Source organism: Gossypium arboreum, chromosome 5, assembly GCF_025698485.1.
Source record: "Gossypium arboreum isolate Shixiya-1 chromosome 5, ASM2569848v2, whole genome shotgun sequence".
NCBI classification, from domain to species: Eukaryota; Viridiplantae; Streptophyta; class Magnoliopsida; order Malvales; family Malvaceae; genus Gossypium; species Gossypium arboreum.
Window position 1 is genome coordinate 82720787 of NC_069074.1, and position 16895 is coordinate 82737681.

Consider the following 16895-nt stretch of genomic DNA (forward strand, 5'->3'; position numbering starts at 1 on the left):
TATGTCAATAATTTTTCTTTTCTGGGAACTGAGCCAAGCGTTCAATAAAACAAAAAAGAAAAAATAAATAAAATTAAAGCAGCAGTCGAGGAGATCATGGCTTTACCCCTGGTTGGGTTTTGTTCCTTGCATGATTTCCTGATAGCTTTCAGTCGTTGTAGGAATAGTTTCTCATTCATATTACAAAGGTCAATACTACTCCCCCAGCTGATGCACTGGATCAAGACGTCGTTCTCTAATAAGATGTAGTTTAGGTAGGTAGAGTCTTATCAGTTGTTCCAAAGAATGTGCTGCATCAACCTTCAGTGTTTGAGATGTTAAGTCCCATGCACCGTATGATGAAACACTAAGGAACGATGATAAACTATAAAAATTAAGCTCAAAATCATCAATTTCACTAGAATGGAAACTTGCTAAATATCAATTGATTGAATAAATTGATACATGTACTAGCTAATTCAACTCTCATGATAAAAAATCTACAATTTTTTTTAAAGAAATTGCTTGATTACCTTAATAAATTGATAGCTGAAAGTTTGGTTGAAAGGTTTGATATTTTCTTTCTTTTCTTCAATGGTTTGTGCGGCTCGGGAGGAAGATGATAATGCTTTCATCTTCCATCCAACTTAATACATATAATATAATTAGTAACTTAATTAGTTTAAGTAAGTATGCTTAATTAATAATAAAGGCATATTTATGTTTAATTTAATTGTAAATCTTGTTAAGCGGAAATAATCATCATATTCCACTATCATAAAATGGTTAATAATAATTTTGGTCTTTTGATAATTGTTAATTAGATCCTCAAATATTTTCTAAATTAAAATTTAATAGTGATTGATTTTTATAATTTAATCCACGAGATTTAATTAACTATTTTTAGATTATATTACTTAATCAATCTTTAATATATTTTCATACTAACTCCATAAATATCCCCATTTTACTTTTACGGACCCAATTTACGGAAATAAAGTTTCAAAACCACATTTTTTGATACCATTTAAAATTGGATCGTTACAGACGAACTCTGTGTTTGTAAGAAATTTGGGGGTTTAGGGTTTCGTAATCTCCATGTTTTAATTTGGTCATGCTTGGTAAACATGCTGCAAGATTTATTACTCAGCCGGAGAGACACATACTAATCGTATTTTCCAAGCTAAATATTTTTTACAATATGGTTTTTTGGATGGGGATATTGGTAATAGTCCCTATTTTGTTTTGAGAAGTGTTTATTGTTGCGAAGCATCTTATTTCAAAAGGCTTTCGATGGAGGTTAGGGGATGGTGAAATCATTCGGATTTCAAGATTCGTGGCATGCGGGTGACCATAACTTCTTTGACAAATCGGCTCCATTACCGGGTATGGATTATTTGAAGGTTCGAAATTTGTTGAGTGATGATGGTAAAGCTCGGGAAATTCTTTAGTTGATGGACTTCTTTCGCCTCATGACTCTAAGAGAGTGTATAGAGCTCTTATTGGGCTAGTTAATAGACCGGATAGTTTAATTTAGCAGTGGTCTCCAGATGGATGTTTTTTTTAGACCAATTCCAGATGGATGTTATTCGATGAAATCGGGGTATCATTTGGCTACTGATCTTTATACTAATTTAAGTCATTTTCGAGAGGATAGTCCTTGGTTGTGGCTTTGGAGTGGCCATGTTCTGCCCAAGGTCAAGGAGTTTGCTTGGAGATGCATGAAGAATTATGTTCCAACTAAGGTGAGGCTTATTGATAAACATATTAATGTCAGTGATGCTAGTCCTCATTGTGGGGGTGTTAAGTCACTGGACCATACCCTTTTATTGTGTCCCATAGTCCAGGCGGTTTGGCAACAAACGAATGGCTTGCATATGGGAGCATCTCTGCACACGGATGGATCTAGGTAGGGCGCAGAGTGCGGTCCTCCCCCTTCAAATTTTCAAAATTTTTAATTTTATTTATAAATTATCATGTATTTTAAATTTAGTATCTACATTGTATAACATTTTTCTACTTTGACCAAATTGTATTTGATATAATTCGTCCCTTAATTCATAAGATTATACTTTATATTAACAAAATATTTTTCAGTTTTTAATTATATAACTTTAATAATAATCAAACATTAATATATGATGGACCTTATTAGAGGCTCAATATGAACTTTAAAGTCAAATTCTAGAATTAATTAATTTGGCTCATGCCAATACATATTAGTTATTCTTTTTTTTTTGAAACGTAAATTCATTAATTCATTTAATGAATAGAACCATACAATTCAAAGAAAAAATAATAGCAAACACTCGTCATGCATAAATGGTGAATGACAAGCTCCATCAACATGACAAAGGTTTTAGCCTCAGCAGCAATAAAAAATTATGACACGTTGATAATTGACTTTGTTACAACTCAAGCACAACATATCTGGAGTGATTGCAAGCACTTAATATGATAAGGAAATTAACCTCGGATGGTCCAAAGTAGCGAGCAAAAATCGACAAAAGAATCGAGCATTCACCAAACTAGAGAGGATGACAACAAAATCATCTCTAAATCACTTGTAAAACTAAGATTACATGCATAAGTAAGACTAAAAAATGTGCTACAAAAGAAGAAAAAACTTTTAAAACTGAAGACTTATTAAACAATGGAAAAACAAACAAAAAAATATAAATCTTAAGACAACACGGGTCCAAATTGACCCGTGAAATTTTTTATTATTATGAAATACTCCCAAAACAGAAACAAATTAAGAAGTTGACAAAGAGCCACCCACTTTCCAAGAAAAACTACGGATGGCCGGTGGGATTTCAGCAAAGGACAGGCACTATTGTTTGCCCATCACAACTTGTGAAGACAATAAAGATACCCACAAAATAGATGTACAAACTGGAAAGAGGGAAGATGTGTATAGTGATTGAGAAGAAGAAAGAAAGAAAGAAAGAAATGGTTGATGGGAGAGGAAAAAGAGGCGATAGCCAGCCCGGAGGCTGACATTGCTGCTGAGCAAAATAAAATATAAGTACATATAAGTTATTTCTTTTTGCATACTAGAAAGAAATATTTAATTTTATAAAGTGTGAATTTTTTCTTTTAATTTTTTTAGTTAAATTATTCATGCTTTTTAAAAAAAATATTAAATTGATTTGTTTAATAAAAAAAAAAAAGTATTCGAGATGAAAAAAAATCATTCGGATTTAGAAGTTTTACCCCTCTTAGATAATCCTGGATCCGTCCCTGTCAGTGAAACAGATCATCTCTTCTTTGATTAGTTTGAATGATACGTCTATTGCTCGTCATCTTTCTATTTTTTGATGTGTTTGGCTACACCGTAATTTGTTTATATGGAAATTCGATTCCTCTTCTGCTAATTGCATTATTATGGTTGTGGATAATTATTTGCAATAGTGGGAGTAGGCGCAGATTGTTTTTGAACATTCTCAATTGGCTATGACTTCAATTGATACGTGGCTTGTCAGGTTATGTAGCAGTTGTTTGTATTAGAAACTACCCATATCTTTGAAAAGTCAAAGATATGAGTGTCAGAAAATTTGGCACCGAAAATAAAAACATTTAAGGCAACGAAATTTGGTTTGAAATTTGACATGGGATAATTGCAATTTTGGTCCCAATTGTATAGGGATTTTTGTAAGTTGATCCTTGAACCTCAACTGTAAATAAGCCTAATCATTTCTTATTTTCTTCATCCCATATTTGTTATTCTCTACTAAAAGCATTATTCTCTCTCCCTATTTGTAAATTTCACTTGTATTTTTGGAGTGAAATATATTTGGTAGTGCCCGAGGACGTAGGCAAAATTTACCGAACCTCGTTAAAATTATGGTGTTCTTTATTATTTATTTTTGCATATTTTATGAGTGTGATTGTAGTAATTTATTGTGCTATTAAATTACGATAGAGGGATATTCTGGCTAGGAAAGACCTGGTACTTAAGTGATCCTCGTGATCCACCTCTCTTTCCTGGGAATTGAACTTAGTGTGATTTTTCAGTACAATAATTTTACTCTTTTACACGCTTCCGCGCAACAATTGGTATCAAAGCTAGATTCGTACTCAGGGAATACGACCGTTTATGGCACTATTCATGTATACGGCACTATTCACGTATACAGTAGTTGGGATTGAGGAGAAAAAAATGATAGAGGCATCGTCATCAGCAAGGACTACTGTGACCAATGCAAAATTTGAAGTAGAGAAATTTGATGGTACCAATAATTTTGGTATGTGGCAATGTGAGATCCTAGATGTCTTATGTCAGCAAGAGTTGGATATAGCCCTTGAAGAAAAACCTGACAAGATGGATGACAAGGAGTGGGCCAAGATTAATAGACAGGCGTGTGGTACAATCCGCCTATGTTTGGCCAAAGAGTAGAAGTACTCTGTCATGAGGGAGACATCAGCGAAGAAGTTATGGGATACACTGGAAGAAAAGTTTCTTACGAAAAGTCTTAAAAATAGGGTTTATATGAAAAAGAAACTTTTTCGATTCACGTATGCTCCCGGTATGTCGATGAATGACCATGTGAACTCATTCAATAAATTTTTAGCAGACTTGGTAAATTTGGATGAGAAATTTGAAGATGAAGACAAGGCATTATTGTTGTTGAATTCCCTTCCTGATGAATATGATCATCTTACCACCACATTGCTTCATGGGAAGGACACTATCACATTTGATGCAGTCTGTAGTGCGTTCTATAGATCTGAGACTCGAAAGAAAGATAAAAGAGATCACAGAGATACAACTGCAGAAGTCTTAGCAGTAAGAGGTCATTCACACAGCAACAAATCTGGTAGAAGGGAAGTCCAAAGGGAGACCCGCTAAAGATAAATGTGCCTTTTGTCGTGGGAAAGGGCATTGGAAGAAGAATTGTCCTAAGTTACAAAAGGGCAAGGCTATTTCTAATGCATGTGTAGCAGAGCATGATGAGGAGTCAGACTTTAGCTTGGTTGGCATGGCAATGGCATGTCATACGGATGAGTAGATTTTGGATTCAGGATGTACTTACCATATGTGTCCTAATAAGGACTGGTTTTCTAGTCTTAAAGAGCTAGAAGGTGGAGTTGTTCTTGTAATGCCCCAATTTTCGGGAATTCTGTGAATGTTGGCATAGGTTTAATTATGTTAGTGGGCCTCTAAAAGGCCCAAGCTTAAGATAGAACCCGACAATTTTAGTTAATTTTTGTTCCATAAGAAAAAGGGGGTGAAATTATGAAATAGGACCTATGTGAAAATGTTTGAAAATGTTATATGCTAAATTGAAGTGGCCAAACAAATAGGAGTGCAAAATAGGAGGATTTGTATAACAAACCTCCCATTTTACATGAAGTGGCCGGCCATCATGTTGATGAAGACAATGTGTGCACTTGATATCCATAATTTATGGTACAAATTGATAAAAATTGATAATGGGTTAGGTAAATGTTCCATGATAATGGGTTAGGTAAATGTTCCATGATGGGCATTTCATGTCTTTTGTATTAAAGAATTAAATGGATGAAATATGAAATTTTATTAAAAGAAAAAGGGGTGAAAAGAACAAAGTTTTGTCCATCTTTTTTCATCATAGCCGAAAGTTAGAGAAGAGAAAGGAGAGGAGAAAGCTCTTGAATGTTCAGTCACTTGGGGAAGAAAATTGAAGGTAAGTTCATGGTAGTTTGCTTCTATCTTGATGTTCATGAGTTCTTCTTAATTCTACCTTAACTTTTGAAGCATATTTTGGTTTTTGGGTGTGTTGTGAGCATTTGGTCATGAATTAAAATGAAGGAAATGGTTGTTGTTTCATGTTCTTTTGATGAAAAATGGAAGATAGGTGAAGTTGAGCCAAACAAATGATCATGCATGTGCCTTAGATGCTAAAGGGAAAAATCGGCTAACATGTTGTGCTTTAAAATGATGAAATGGAGATTATGCTTAAGTAAAAATCATAGATATGTGATGATTGATTGGTGATATACATGTTTAAATAACATGCATGCAAGATAGGTGTGTGAAAGAGTGATTTGGTAATAAATCTGCTTGGGACAGCAGTAGTAACGTGACTTTGGAAAATCACCATAAATTGTGGGAGATGAATTAGAAGCTGAATAAATTATGTAATTAAAGCTTAATGAGTCTAGTTGTAAATGAAATAAATGAGAACATATTTTAAATTCTGTACAATGAGAAATTTGATTCGTAATGAAGAGTGGTCAGATTAGTCAAACAGTGAAACATGGGAAACTTTTAGAAATATCTGGTATTGATTGGCTAAACCAAAAATTCTGAAAATTTTATGGATAGAAGATATATGAGTCTATTTTCAGGGAAAATTAACGGCACTTGATTTGGAGTTTCGTAGCTTCAGTTATAAATGATTTAGTGACTGTTGCTCAGGAAGACAGCTTGCAGTGAAATTATTATTATGTGGTAAACATTGACAAAAATTTGTTAATGAGTTGCTTATTGATTTCTTATAAGCTTACTATGACCTGTATGTGTGGTTGGCCGAATATTGTAAGGGGTTAATACGTAATTTGTATTTGAATAGTTAGATTAACGTGTTAGTAATCCAATTATAGGCGGTTCGTCTGTGGATCTCGTCAACATATCGTCGCAAACAGGTGTGTAACTAACACCCTCTTTCTTAGTCTAGATCGGCAAAAGCCGAAAAGTAGAAATGCCGAAAACCGGTATTTTGTAGATTTGTGAGTGTGCGAATGCTCGTGAGATAAATCGATTAATGTTTTTGGTAAGCTGCAATGTTTGGACTGCAAAGTGCATGATTTCTATGCCCTCGATAGTTTTGGGCTTAATGGGCCAAAATTGGAATGATGGGCCAACGGGCCCAATTTGGTAAGAACCCTCGGTAGTGATTCTGTTAGTACATGAAAGGTAGGAATTTGTATGAAAAACCCTAAAATAGATAAATTACTGAAATACCTTTAAAAGTGGAAAATTTACGCTTTACCCTAGGAGATAAATTACCAAATACCCCTAGGGTTAAATTGACCTAAATGCATGTTTGATTTGTTGTTATTTACTGCATGCCATGTTGTTATTATCGATGCATGGACCGGGATATTGACGGAGGAAGTACTGAAAGTGGCTTGTCCACGTCTTGGAGGCTTTGCCTCAATTCTTCGATAATCGAGCATCAAGGCCGCAATCGGGAGTGTTGGGTGGGTGGGTTGAGCTATTCCCCACATGGAGTGTATAGCTGGAACGGGTGGAGTGTAGTGGTTGGTGGGTTGAGTAGTCTCTCCAAATGGGCTTGTATATGTTATTGATGTTGCATGTATTTTGAAATGGGCCTATGGGCCATACTGTTATCTGAATAAGGGGTTAAGGCCCAGTTTATTGTAATCTGGAAAGGGCTCTGGCCCAGTATCACTGTTACCTGAATGGGCTTAGGCCCAATGGGCTTGAGCTGACTTGGGCTTTGAATGGGTTTTCCTTACACACTGAGTTTCCCCAAACTCACCCCTTCTTTAACCTTGCAGGTGAGCCTTGATGTGGGTGACTTGGAGCCGGAGGGGATTCAGAGTGGCCATGGTGAATACTTTTGGGTTTGAAAAAGAGACTGGTTTTCTTAAATTATTTTTAACTACTATTTAATTTTTGGGTTGTAATAAGGCCATTTTAACTTTATTTTCTTCTATGATTTTCTGGGATTATATTATTTTAAACAACTTTAAATTGATGGATAATAATTCAAATGGGCTAGACTCAGGGCGTGATTTCAAAACGATACTTTTTTTTTTTTAAATAACACGACATCACGAATACTCGATTTACCAAAGATAACCACTAAAAGAAATTTCAACTTGTTATAACCAAGTGTGGCAATGGATGTGGACATGTCTAGGATTGGATCCAATCGGAGAGCTTGGTACTTAAGTAGCCTTCATGGCTCACCTCCTCTGTTATGGATACCTACCTGGTGCCCAGCTTCCATTCACTTGGTTAGTTTAACAAAAGTCGGCTTTTAAAACACTAAAAAGGGAACACGGGTTTTTGACTTCAATGTGGCACGTCGGATTCGGCCTTAACGTCTGGGCTGGGTTTGGGGGTGCTACAGTTCTTATGGGCAATGATAGTGCTTGTAAGACAATGGGAGTGGGTACAATCCAATTGAAGAATCACGTCGGCTCAATCCATGTCTTGACAGTTGTTTGCTATGTACCTAGCTTGAAGAAAAATCTAATCTCATTAGGGGCCCTAGAATCTAAAAGGCTCATAATCACTTTGAGAGATGGATTACTAAAGGTAGTAGCCAGGAAATTGACGGTGATGAAAGGCACAAGAAGAAATAACTTGTACTTTTTAAATGGAAGTACAGTTATTTGGTCAACATCAACAATTTCTAAGAAAGATGTAGATTCAGAGGTTACCAGGTTATGGCATATGCGATTGGGACATGCTGGTGAAAAAGCTTTGCAGACCTTGGTGAAGCAAGGCTTATTGAAAGGTGCAAATTCTTGCAAATTGGAATTCTGTGAACATTGTATTTTGGGCAAGTAGACGAGGGTAAAATTTGGTCCAGCAATTCACAATACGAAAGGAATTCTGGATTACGTTCACAGTGATGTATGGGGACCTACCAAAGTGGCTTCTTTGGGAGGTATGCACTATTTTGTTACTTTTGTTGATGATTATTCAAGAAAAGTATGGGTGTATCTAATGAAAAGAAAAAGTGAAGTTTTGGATGCATTTCTAAATTGGAAGAAGATGGTGGAGACTCAGACTGGTCGAAAGGTCAAACGACTTCGATTAGATAATGGTACTGAATACAAAAATGATCCATTTCTACAAGTATGTCAAGATGAGAGCATTGTGCTACACTTCACTGTTCGGGATACACCACAGCAGAATGGGTGGCAGAACGCATGAATCTGACTATACTGGAGAAAGTTCGATGTATGTTGTCCAATGCTGGATTGCGCAAGGAATTTTGGGCTGAGGCAGTTACATATGCATGCCATCTAATTAACCGTTTGCCATCAACTACAATAAATGGAAAAAATCCTATTGAGATGTGGACTGGTAAATCTACTACTGATTATGATTCTTTACATATTTTTGGTTTCACTGCATATTATCATGTAAAAGAATCTAAGTTAGACCCAAGAGCAAAGAAAGCATTATTCTTGGGTATAATTGATGGAGTAAAAGGATACCGTCTCGGTGTTTTGATACAAGGAAGATTATTTTCAGTAGAGTTGTGACTTTTGATGAATCAACCATGTTAAAGTACAATGATTCACAAAAGGGTGGCAAAACCAGTAGTACTTTACATCAGGTGGAGCTTGAAAAGGTTAATGATGATCCAACTAATATTAGAGGGACAAATGATGAAGAAGTTCCGACCCAAGAACCTCTACAGCAATAAGATTCAATTGCATATAGGAGGCCAAGAAGAGAGATTAGTAAGCCTGCTCGCTTTGATGATATAGTGGCCTATGCACTTCCAATTGCAGATGAAGATGTTCCGTCTACTTACACAGAAGCAATAAGTAACCCTGATGGTGTAAAGTGGAAGCAAGCCATGAATGAAGAAATACAGTCTCTTCATAAAAATAGGACCTGGGAGTTGGTGACACTGCCCAAAGGAAAGAAGGCAATTGGATGCAAATGGGTATATGCAAAGAAGGAAAGATTTCTAGGTAAAAATGAAATTCGATACAAGGCTAGACTAGTAGCAAAAAGGAATAGACTACAATGAAGTGTTTTCTCCAGTTGTGAAGCATTCGTCTATTCAGATTTTGCTAGCCTTGGTTGCGCAATATGATCTTAAACTAGTTCAACTTGATGTGAAGACCACGTTTTTACACTGTGATTTGGAAGAGGAAATCTATATGCTCAGCCAGATGGATTCAAGGTTGCTAGTAAAGAAAATTGGGTTTGCAAACTGACAAAGTCGCTTTATGGATTGAAGCAATCTCTGAGGCAGTGGTATAAGCGATTTGATCAGATCATGAAAGGGCGAAGGTACACAAGAAGTAAATTTGAACATTGCGTGTATTTTCAGAAGCTACAATAAGAAATTTTCATATACTTGCTCTTATGTTGATGATATGCTGATAGCATCTAAGAGCAAAGTTGAAATTGAGAGATTGAAGACTCAACTTAATCTTAAGTTTGAGATGAAAGATCTAGGTAAAGCTAAGAAGATTCTTAGCATGGAAATATGTAGAGAAAAAGCTCATGGCAAAGTTAGCTTGTCCCAGAAGCGGTATTTAAAGAAGGTACTACAGCAGTTTGACATGAACGAGCAGACAAAACCTATAAGTACCCCGTTGGCATCTCATTTTAAGCTTTCTGCACAACTATCTCCTTCGACGAATACGAAACGAGAATACATGTTGCAAGTTTCGTATTCTAATGCAGTGGGTAGCTTGATGTATGCAATGGTGTGTACAAGACTCGACATTTCACAGGCAGTTAGTATAGTGAGCAGGTTTATGCATAATCCTGGAAAAGGACATTGGCAAGCTGTGAAATGGATTCTACGATATATTCAAAAGACCGTGGATGTTGGATTACTATTCAAGCAGGATAATACACTTGGTAAAGGTGTTATTAGGTACGTTGATTCTGACTATGCTGGTGATTTGGACAAACGAAGATCAACCACCGGTTATGTGTTTACATTGGCTGGAGGACCAATAAGTTGGAAGTCTACACTACAGTCTATAGTTGCATTGTCAACCACAGAAGCCGAATACATAGCTGTAACAGAGGCTGTAAAGGAAGCTATTTGGTTACAAGGTATGGTTAAAACCTTGGGATTGGTTCAGGAGCATATTAACGTGTATTGTGATAGCCAAAGTGCTATTCATTTAGCAAAGAATCAAGTCTATCATGCACGTACAAAGCATATCGACGTACGATTCCATTTTGTACAGGAAATTATTGATGAAAGGAAAATTCATCTTCAGAAGATTAAGACTGCAGATAATCCCGCAGATATGATGACCAAGGTGGTAACAGCAACCAAGTTCGAACATTGTTTGAACTTGATCAATATCCTGCAAGTTTAACAGTTGAAGAAGGCACTATCAAGTATTATTGTCAAAGGCAGAAAGAATTGTGGGAAGATAAGATTATCCTAATCAAATCTTCAAGGTAGAGATTATTAGAAACTACCCATATCTTTGAAAAGTCAAAGATATGAGTGTCAGAAAATTTGGCACCGAAAATCAAAACATTTAAGGCACCGAAATTTGGTTTGAAATTTGGCATGGGATAATTCAATTTTGGTCCTAATTGTATAGGAATTTTTGCAAGTTGATCCTTGAACCTCAACTATAAATAAGCCTAACCATTTCTTATTTTCTTCATCCCATATTTGTTGTTCTCTACTTAAAGCATTATTCTCTCTCCCTATTTGTAAATTTCACTTGTATTTTTAGAGTGAAATATATTTGGTAGTGCCCAAGGACATGGGCAAAATTTGCCGAACCTCGTTAAAATTCTGGTGTTCTTTATTATTTATTTTTGCATATTTTGTGAGTGTGATTATAGTAATTTATTGTGCTATTAAATTACGATAGAGGGATATTCTGGCTAGGAAAGAACTGGTACTTAAGTGGTCCTCGTGATCCACCTCTCTTTTCTGGGAATTGAACTTAGTGTGATTTTTCAGTACAATAATTTTACTCTTTTACACGCTTCTGCGCAACAGTTTGGGACCCTCGTTTGGCCAAAATTTATGCTCTAAGGGAGAAGCGAAGTGATATGTCCGAGTTTGCTAGTTCAAGACTGCCTGTATCTTCAATCCTCCTTCACTGATTTATATTTTCCTTGGACAAAAAGGAGCCTAAAAAATCTGTTGATCACCTACCAAGGATGACTTTATCGTACTCACCTTTTCACGAGTTTGTGGAAGTAATAGATACTTTATCTCTTATTATTGATGCTCATGTTGCTTCTTCAAGTGGGGTGAAACATTTAGGACTGGGTACGTGGAGTAAGTCCGTCAGTTTGGGTATCGTATGATCCCATATTTCTTGTTTTAATCAGGATTTTTTTAATAAATTAAAATATGAGTTTTAAGTAAAACAAATGAATTAGTTTATTTAAATATAAATAGTAATGGATCAGCTTCCCTCGAGCTTGGGAATCTAATCATACAAATCGTTGGAAGAGAAAAATCTTGGAGATTCGTTCTAACGCTAATTAGAGTCTCGGGTCTTTTTTATGGTTTATGGCTTTAAACGAAGGTTGTTAGCATCAACAGATTCTTGCATTGCTATAAAGCTAATAAAGTGGGGGTTTTTTTGGTGGAATTGATTTGATCAATGCTAAAATCATCTCTCTTTTTTCATGACTTTCTTAGTAAAAAATTGAATAAATTATGAATATACAGTGAGATACTCATAATTACTCAATTCTTATTACACGAGAACAAGTCAAAACAAATATGTCATGCGGCTTCGCTTCCAAGTTCATCCTTAAGCTCATAATAACCCATGTCTGTAAGAACTTTTTTACAACCTGGAAGAGCTTCTTTCTTTTTAAACCCAAGATTGTTGGCAAAGCGAAATTGGCCAGTAACACCATCCAACGCGGTGAGTTCCACCCTGGCTTTCCTCCATGCTTCTGTGGGATCATTACAATCTGCTCGTGGACTCTTCACCAAGTTGACATCACAGTCTGAGTCTTCATAATCCCCTATCACTTCAATTTTGTAGCTTCCCGCCTTATCAGTTGTTATTTCTGGGCTTTGAAAAGTAATTTTTTCAGTGGTTCGATTCTTACATTCCAATTTTACTGTTGCACCTGTCAGTTATAAATATTTAAAATTTTTTGTCAACCTTATTCAAATTATTTATAATAATAATAATAATAAAAGAAGAGGTTAAAAAAATTGTATTAACTAGATTATATACCAGAAATAGGTTCACTTATACTAGTCTGAAATTCAACACGACAAGTATCACAATAAACAAGACCTACAACGGTGAACTTGTTTTGATCGGATGCTGCTCCATAAGAAAAATTGAGAGAAGACAAAATGCAAACAGCCAAAGAAACAAGGATGATCTGATAAGCTTTTGTCATTTCTTTCTTTTTATGTTTTTTTTTTTCTTTCTTCAATTATCAAAGCTTGCTAAGAAGGATAATTTTATAAGGAGGTATTTACTTATTTTGGGCCAGGGTTGTTATTCAACATTTCTATTATTAGAGATTTGGTAGCTGCTTTCTCCTCCTTAATTGTTTCAAATATATAACAATTTTTCTTAAAAAATTATAAAACAAGAAGATTTTAAAAATAATAAGAAATTTTCATTTTAAATTTAATCGTTCCCATTTTTTAATTAAGATATATTGATATAAATAATAAAATCACAAGTGAAGCCTAATTTATATAATAATAAAAAGTATGTCTAATAATTGTATATAGATTAATTAGAATTCCAAATAAAAATATCATTGTCACAACTTACAATCCGTTCATAAATTGCAGTAAACAAAGGAAAATAATAAATAATAAATGAAAGCTTAAATTCTACTTATGTTTTTATTTGATCAATTTTAGTTTTTATACTTTTCAAAATTTGAAATTGTAGTCCTAGCCTAGAATGTAGCTGTAACGCCCCAATTTTCAGGAATTCTGTGAATGTTGACAAAATTTCATGCTTTGATTTTGTCATTTGTGAGTGAAATTATGAAATAGGACCTATGTGAAAATGTTTGAAAATGCTATAGGCTAAATTGAAGTGGCCAAATAAATAGGAGTGCAAAATAGGAGGATTTGCATGATAAACCTCCCATTTTACATGAAGTGGCCAACCATCATGTTGTTGTAGACAAAATGTACACTTGATATCCATAATTTATGGTACAAATTGATACAAATTGATAATAGGTTAGGTAAATGTTCCATGATAATGGGTTAGGTAAGTGTTTCATGATAATAGGTTAGGTAAATGTTCCATGATAATGGGTTAGGTAAATGTTTCATGATAATGGGTTAGGTAAATGTTTAATGATAAGAATTTCATGTCTTTTGTATTAAAGAATTAAATGGATGAAATATGAAGTTTTATTAAAAGAAAAAGGGGTGAAAAGAATAAAGTTTTGTCCATCTTTGTTCATCATAGCTGAAAGTTAGAGAAGAGAAAGGAGAGGAGAAAGCTCTTGAGTATTCGGTCATTAGGAGGAGGAAAATTGAAGGTAAGTTCTTGGTACCTTGCTTCTATTTTGAGGTTCATGAGTTCTTCTTGATTCTACCTTAACTCTTGAAGTATATTTTGATTTTTAGTTGTGTTGTGAGCATTTGGTCATGAATTAAAATGAAGGAAATGGTTGTTGTTTCATGTTCTTTTGATGAAAAATGGAAGATATGTGAAGTTGAGCCAAACAAATGAGCATGCATGTGCCTTAGATGCTAAAGGGAAAAATCAGCTAACATGTTGTGCTTTAAAATGATGAAATGGAGATTATACTTAAGTAAAATCATAGATATGTGATGATTGATTGGTGATATACATGTTTAAATAACAAGCATGCAAGTTAGGTGTGAAAGAGTGATTTGGTAATAAATCTGCTTGGGACAGCAGCAGTAACGTGACTTTGGAAAATCACCATAAATTGTGAGAGATGATTTAGAAGCTGAATAAATTATGTAATTAAAGCTTGTTGAGTCTAGTTTCAAATGAAATAAACGAGAACATATTTTGAATTCTGTACAATGAGAAATTTGATTCGTAATGAAGAGTGGTCAGATTAGTCAAACAGTGAAACATGCGAAACTTTGAGAAAAATCTGGTATTGATTGGCCAAACCAAAAATTCTGAAAATTTTATGATATAAGATATATGAGTCTATTTTCAAGGAAAATTAACGGAACTTGATTTGGAGTTTCGTAGCTCAGTTATAAATGATTTAGTGACTGTTGCTCGTGAAGACAGCTTGCGGTGAAATTATGATTATGTGGTAAACATTGACAAAAATTTGTTAATGAGTTGCTTATTGATTTCTTATAAGCTTACTATGATCTGTAGGTGTGGTTGGCGAATATTGTAAGGGGTCAATACGTAGTTCGTATTTGAATAGTTAGATTAACGTGTTAGTAATCCAATTGTAGGTGGTTCGTGTGTGGATCTCACAAGATATCGTCGCAAATGTGTGTAACTAACACCCTCTTTCTTAGTCTAGATCGGCAAAAGCGAAAAGCGAAATGCCAAAACCGGTATTTTGTAGATTTGCAAAAAGTGCGAATGCTCGTGAGGTAAATCGATTAATGTTTTTGGTAAGCTGCAATGTTTGGACTGCAAAGTGCATGATTTCTATGCCCTCGATATTTTTGGGCTTAATGGGCCAAAATTGGAATGATGGGCCAACGAGCCCAATTCGGTAAGAACCCTCGGTACGTGATTCTGTTAGTACGTGAAAAGTAGGAATATGCATGAAAAACCCTAAAATAGATAAATTACTGAAATACCTTTAAAAGTGGAAAATTTACAGTTTTACCCCTAGTAGATAAATTCTTGAAATACCCCTAGGTTAAATTGACTTAAATGCATGTTTGATTGTTGTTATTTATCGCATGCCATGTTGTTATTATCGATGCATGGGATTGGGATATTGACAGAGGAAGTACTGAAAGTGGCTTGTCCACGTACTGGAGGCTTTGCCTCAATTCTATTGATAATCGAGCGTTAAGGTCGCAATCTGTGGAGTGTTAAATTTGGGTGGGTTGAGCTATTCCCCACATGGAGTGTATGGCTGGTACGGGTGGAGTGTAGTGGTTGGTGGGTTGAGTAGTCTCCCCAAATGGGCTTGCATATGTTTATTGATGTTGCATGTATTTTGAAATGGGCCTATGGGCCATACTGTTATCTGAATAAGGGGCTAAGGCCTAGTTTATTGTAATCTGAAAAGGGCTTTGGCCCAGTATCACTGTTACCCAAATGGGCTTGCATATGTTATTGATGTTGCATGTATTTTGAAATGGGCCTATGGGCCATACTATTATCTGAATAAGGGGCTAAGGCCCAGTTTATTGTAATCTGAAAAGGGCTCTGGCCCAGTACCACTGTTACCTGAATGGGCTTAGGCCCAATGGGCTTGAGCTGACTTGGACTTTGAATGGGTTTTCCTTACATACTGAGTTTCCCCAAACTCACCCCTTTTATTTTCATCCACGCAGGAAATCCCCAACCATAATGGGCTTGGATCTGTGAGGGAATTCGGAGTGGCCACCCGTTCTGAAAGTTTGATTTTCTTTTGGTGAACTGGACATCCTTTTAATTACGTTTGAGGTTTTGGGCTTTTAAATGTAATAAGGCCGCTTAATTATTTTTAATGGTTTTAATATGTATTACTAAGATAGGTATTACTTATTTTAACTGTTGAAATTGGATAGCTTAGGGCGCGTTTTCAAAAATAACAATTGATTTCAAAATAACACGACAACAAACAAAGCTTCCGCAATGAAAGTATTTTCCAAAATTAATCACTTTTCCTAAAAATGACTTAATCAAATCGGTTTCCTAGAAATATCCATGACGTTAAGGTGTGGCAATGGCGGTATGCATGTCTAGGATTAGATCCGAAGGAAGCTTGGTACTTAAGCAGTCCGATGGGCTCACCACCTCTTTTCCGGTTTCCTACCTGGTGCACAGCTTCCATTCACTTTAACCCTTAATGAATTAATCTTTTGAACATCAAGTACGATTTTCTGGACTTAGAATGGAAATTTTTTTTTTAACGTTTTTGATGTGGCATGCCGATCCGGCCATAACTTCTGGGCCGGGTTTGGGGTGCTACAGTAGCAGTTAAATTCATTTATTTAAATTCAATTCTTGGTCTTGTACTATGCATACAGTTGTTGATTTAATCTATATTCTCCACTTGGGTCATTCTAAATCTCTATATTTTTTGAATTTTAAAACTTCAT

General features: G+C 35.3%; 1 protein-coding gene and 1 long non-coding RNA gene across 2 annotated transcripts; one reads left to right on the forward strand and one right to left on the reverse strand.

The window, feature by feature from the left end:
• The first annotated feature begins 6559 nt into the window (after positions 1–6559).
• Positions 6560–16388, forward strand: LOC128293104 (uncharacterized). Its single transcript, XR_008283159.1, has 2 exons — positions 6560–6609; positions 16146–16388. It is a non-coding gene; the product is annotated as an uncharacterized LOC128293104 (long non-coding RNA).
• Positions 12212–13108, reverse strand: LOC128293103 (anther-specific protein LAT52-like). The gene is made up of 2 exons (XM_053028487.1): positions 12880–13108; positions 12212–12769 (listed from the first exon to the last, which is right to left on the reverse strand). The coding sequence occupies exons 1-2, from the start codon at positions 13049–13051 to the stop codon at positions 12414–12416; spliced, it is 528 nt and encodes a 175-aa protein (XP_052884447.1). The 5' UTR covers positions 13052–13108; the 3' UTR covers positions 12212–12413.
• Positions 16389–16895: the final 507 nt, after the last annotated feature.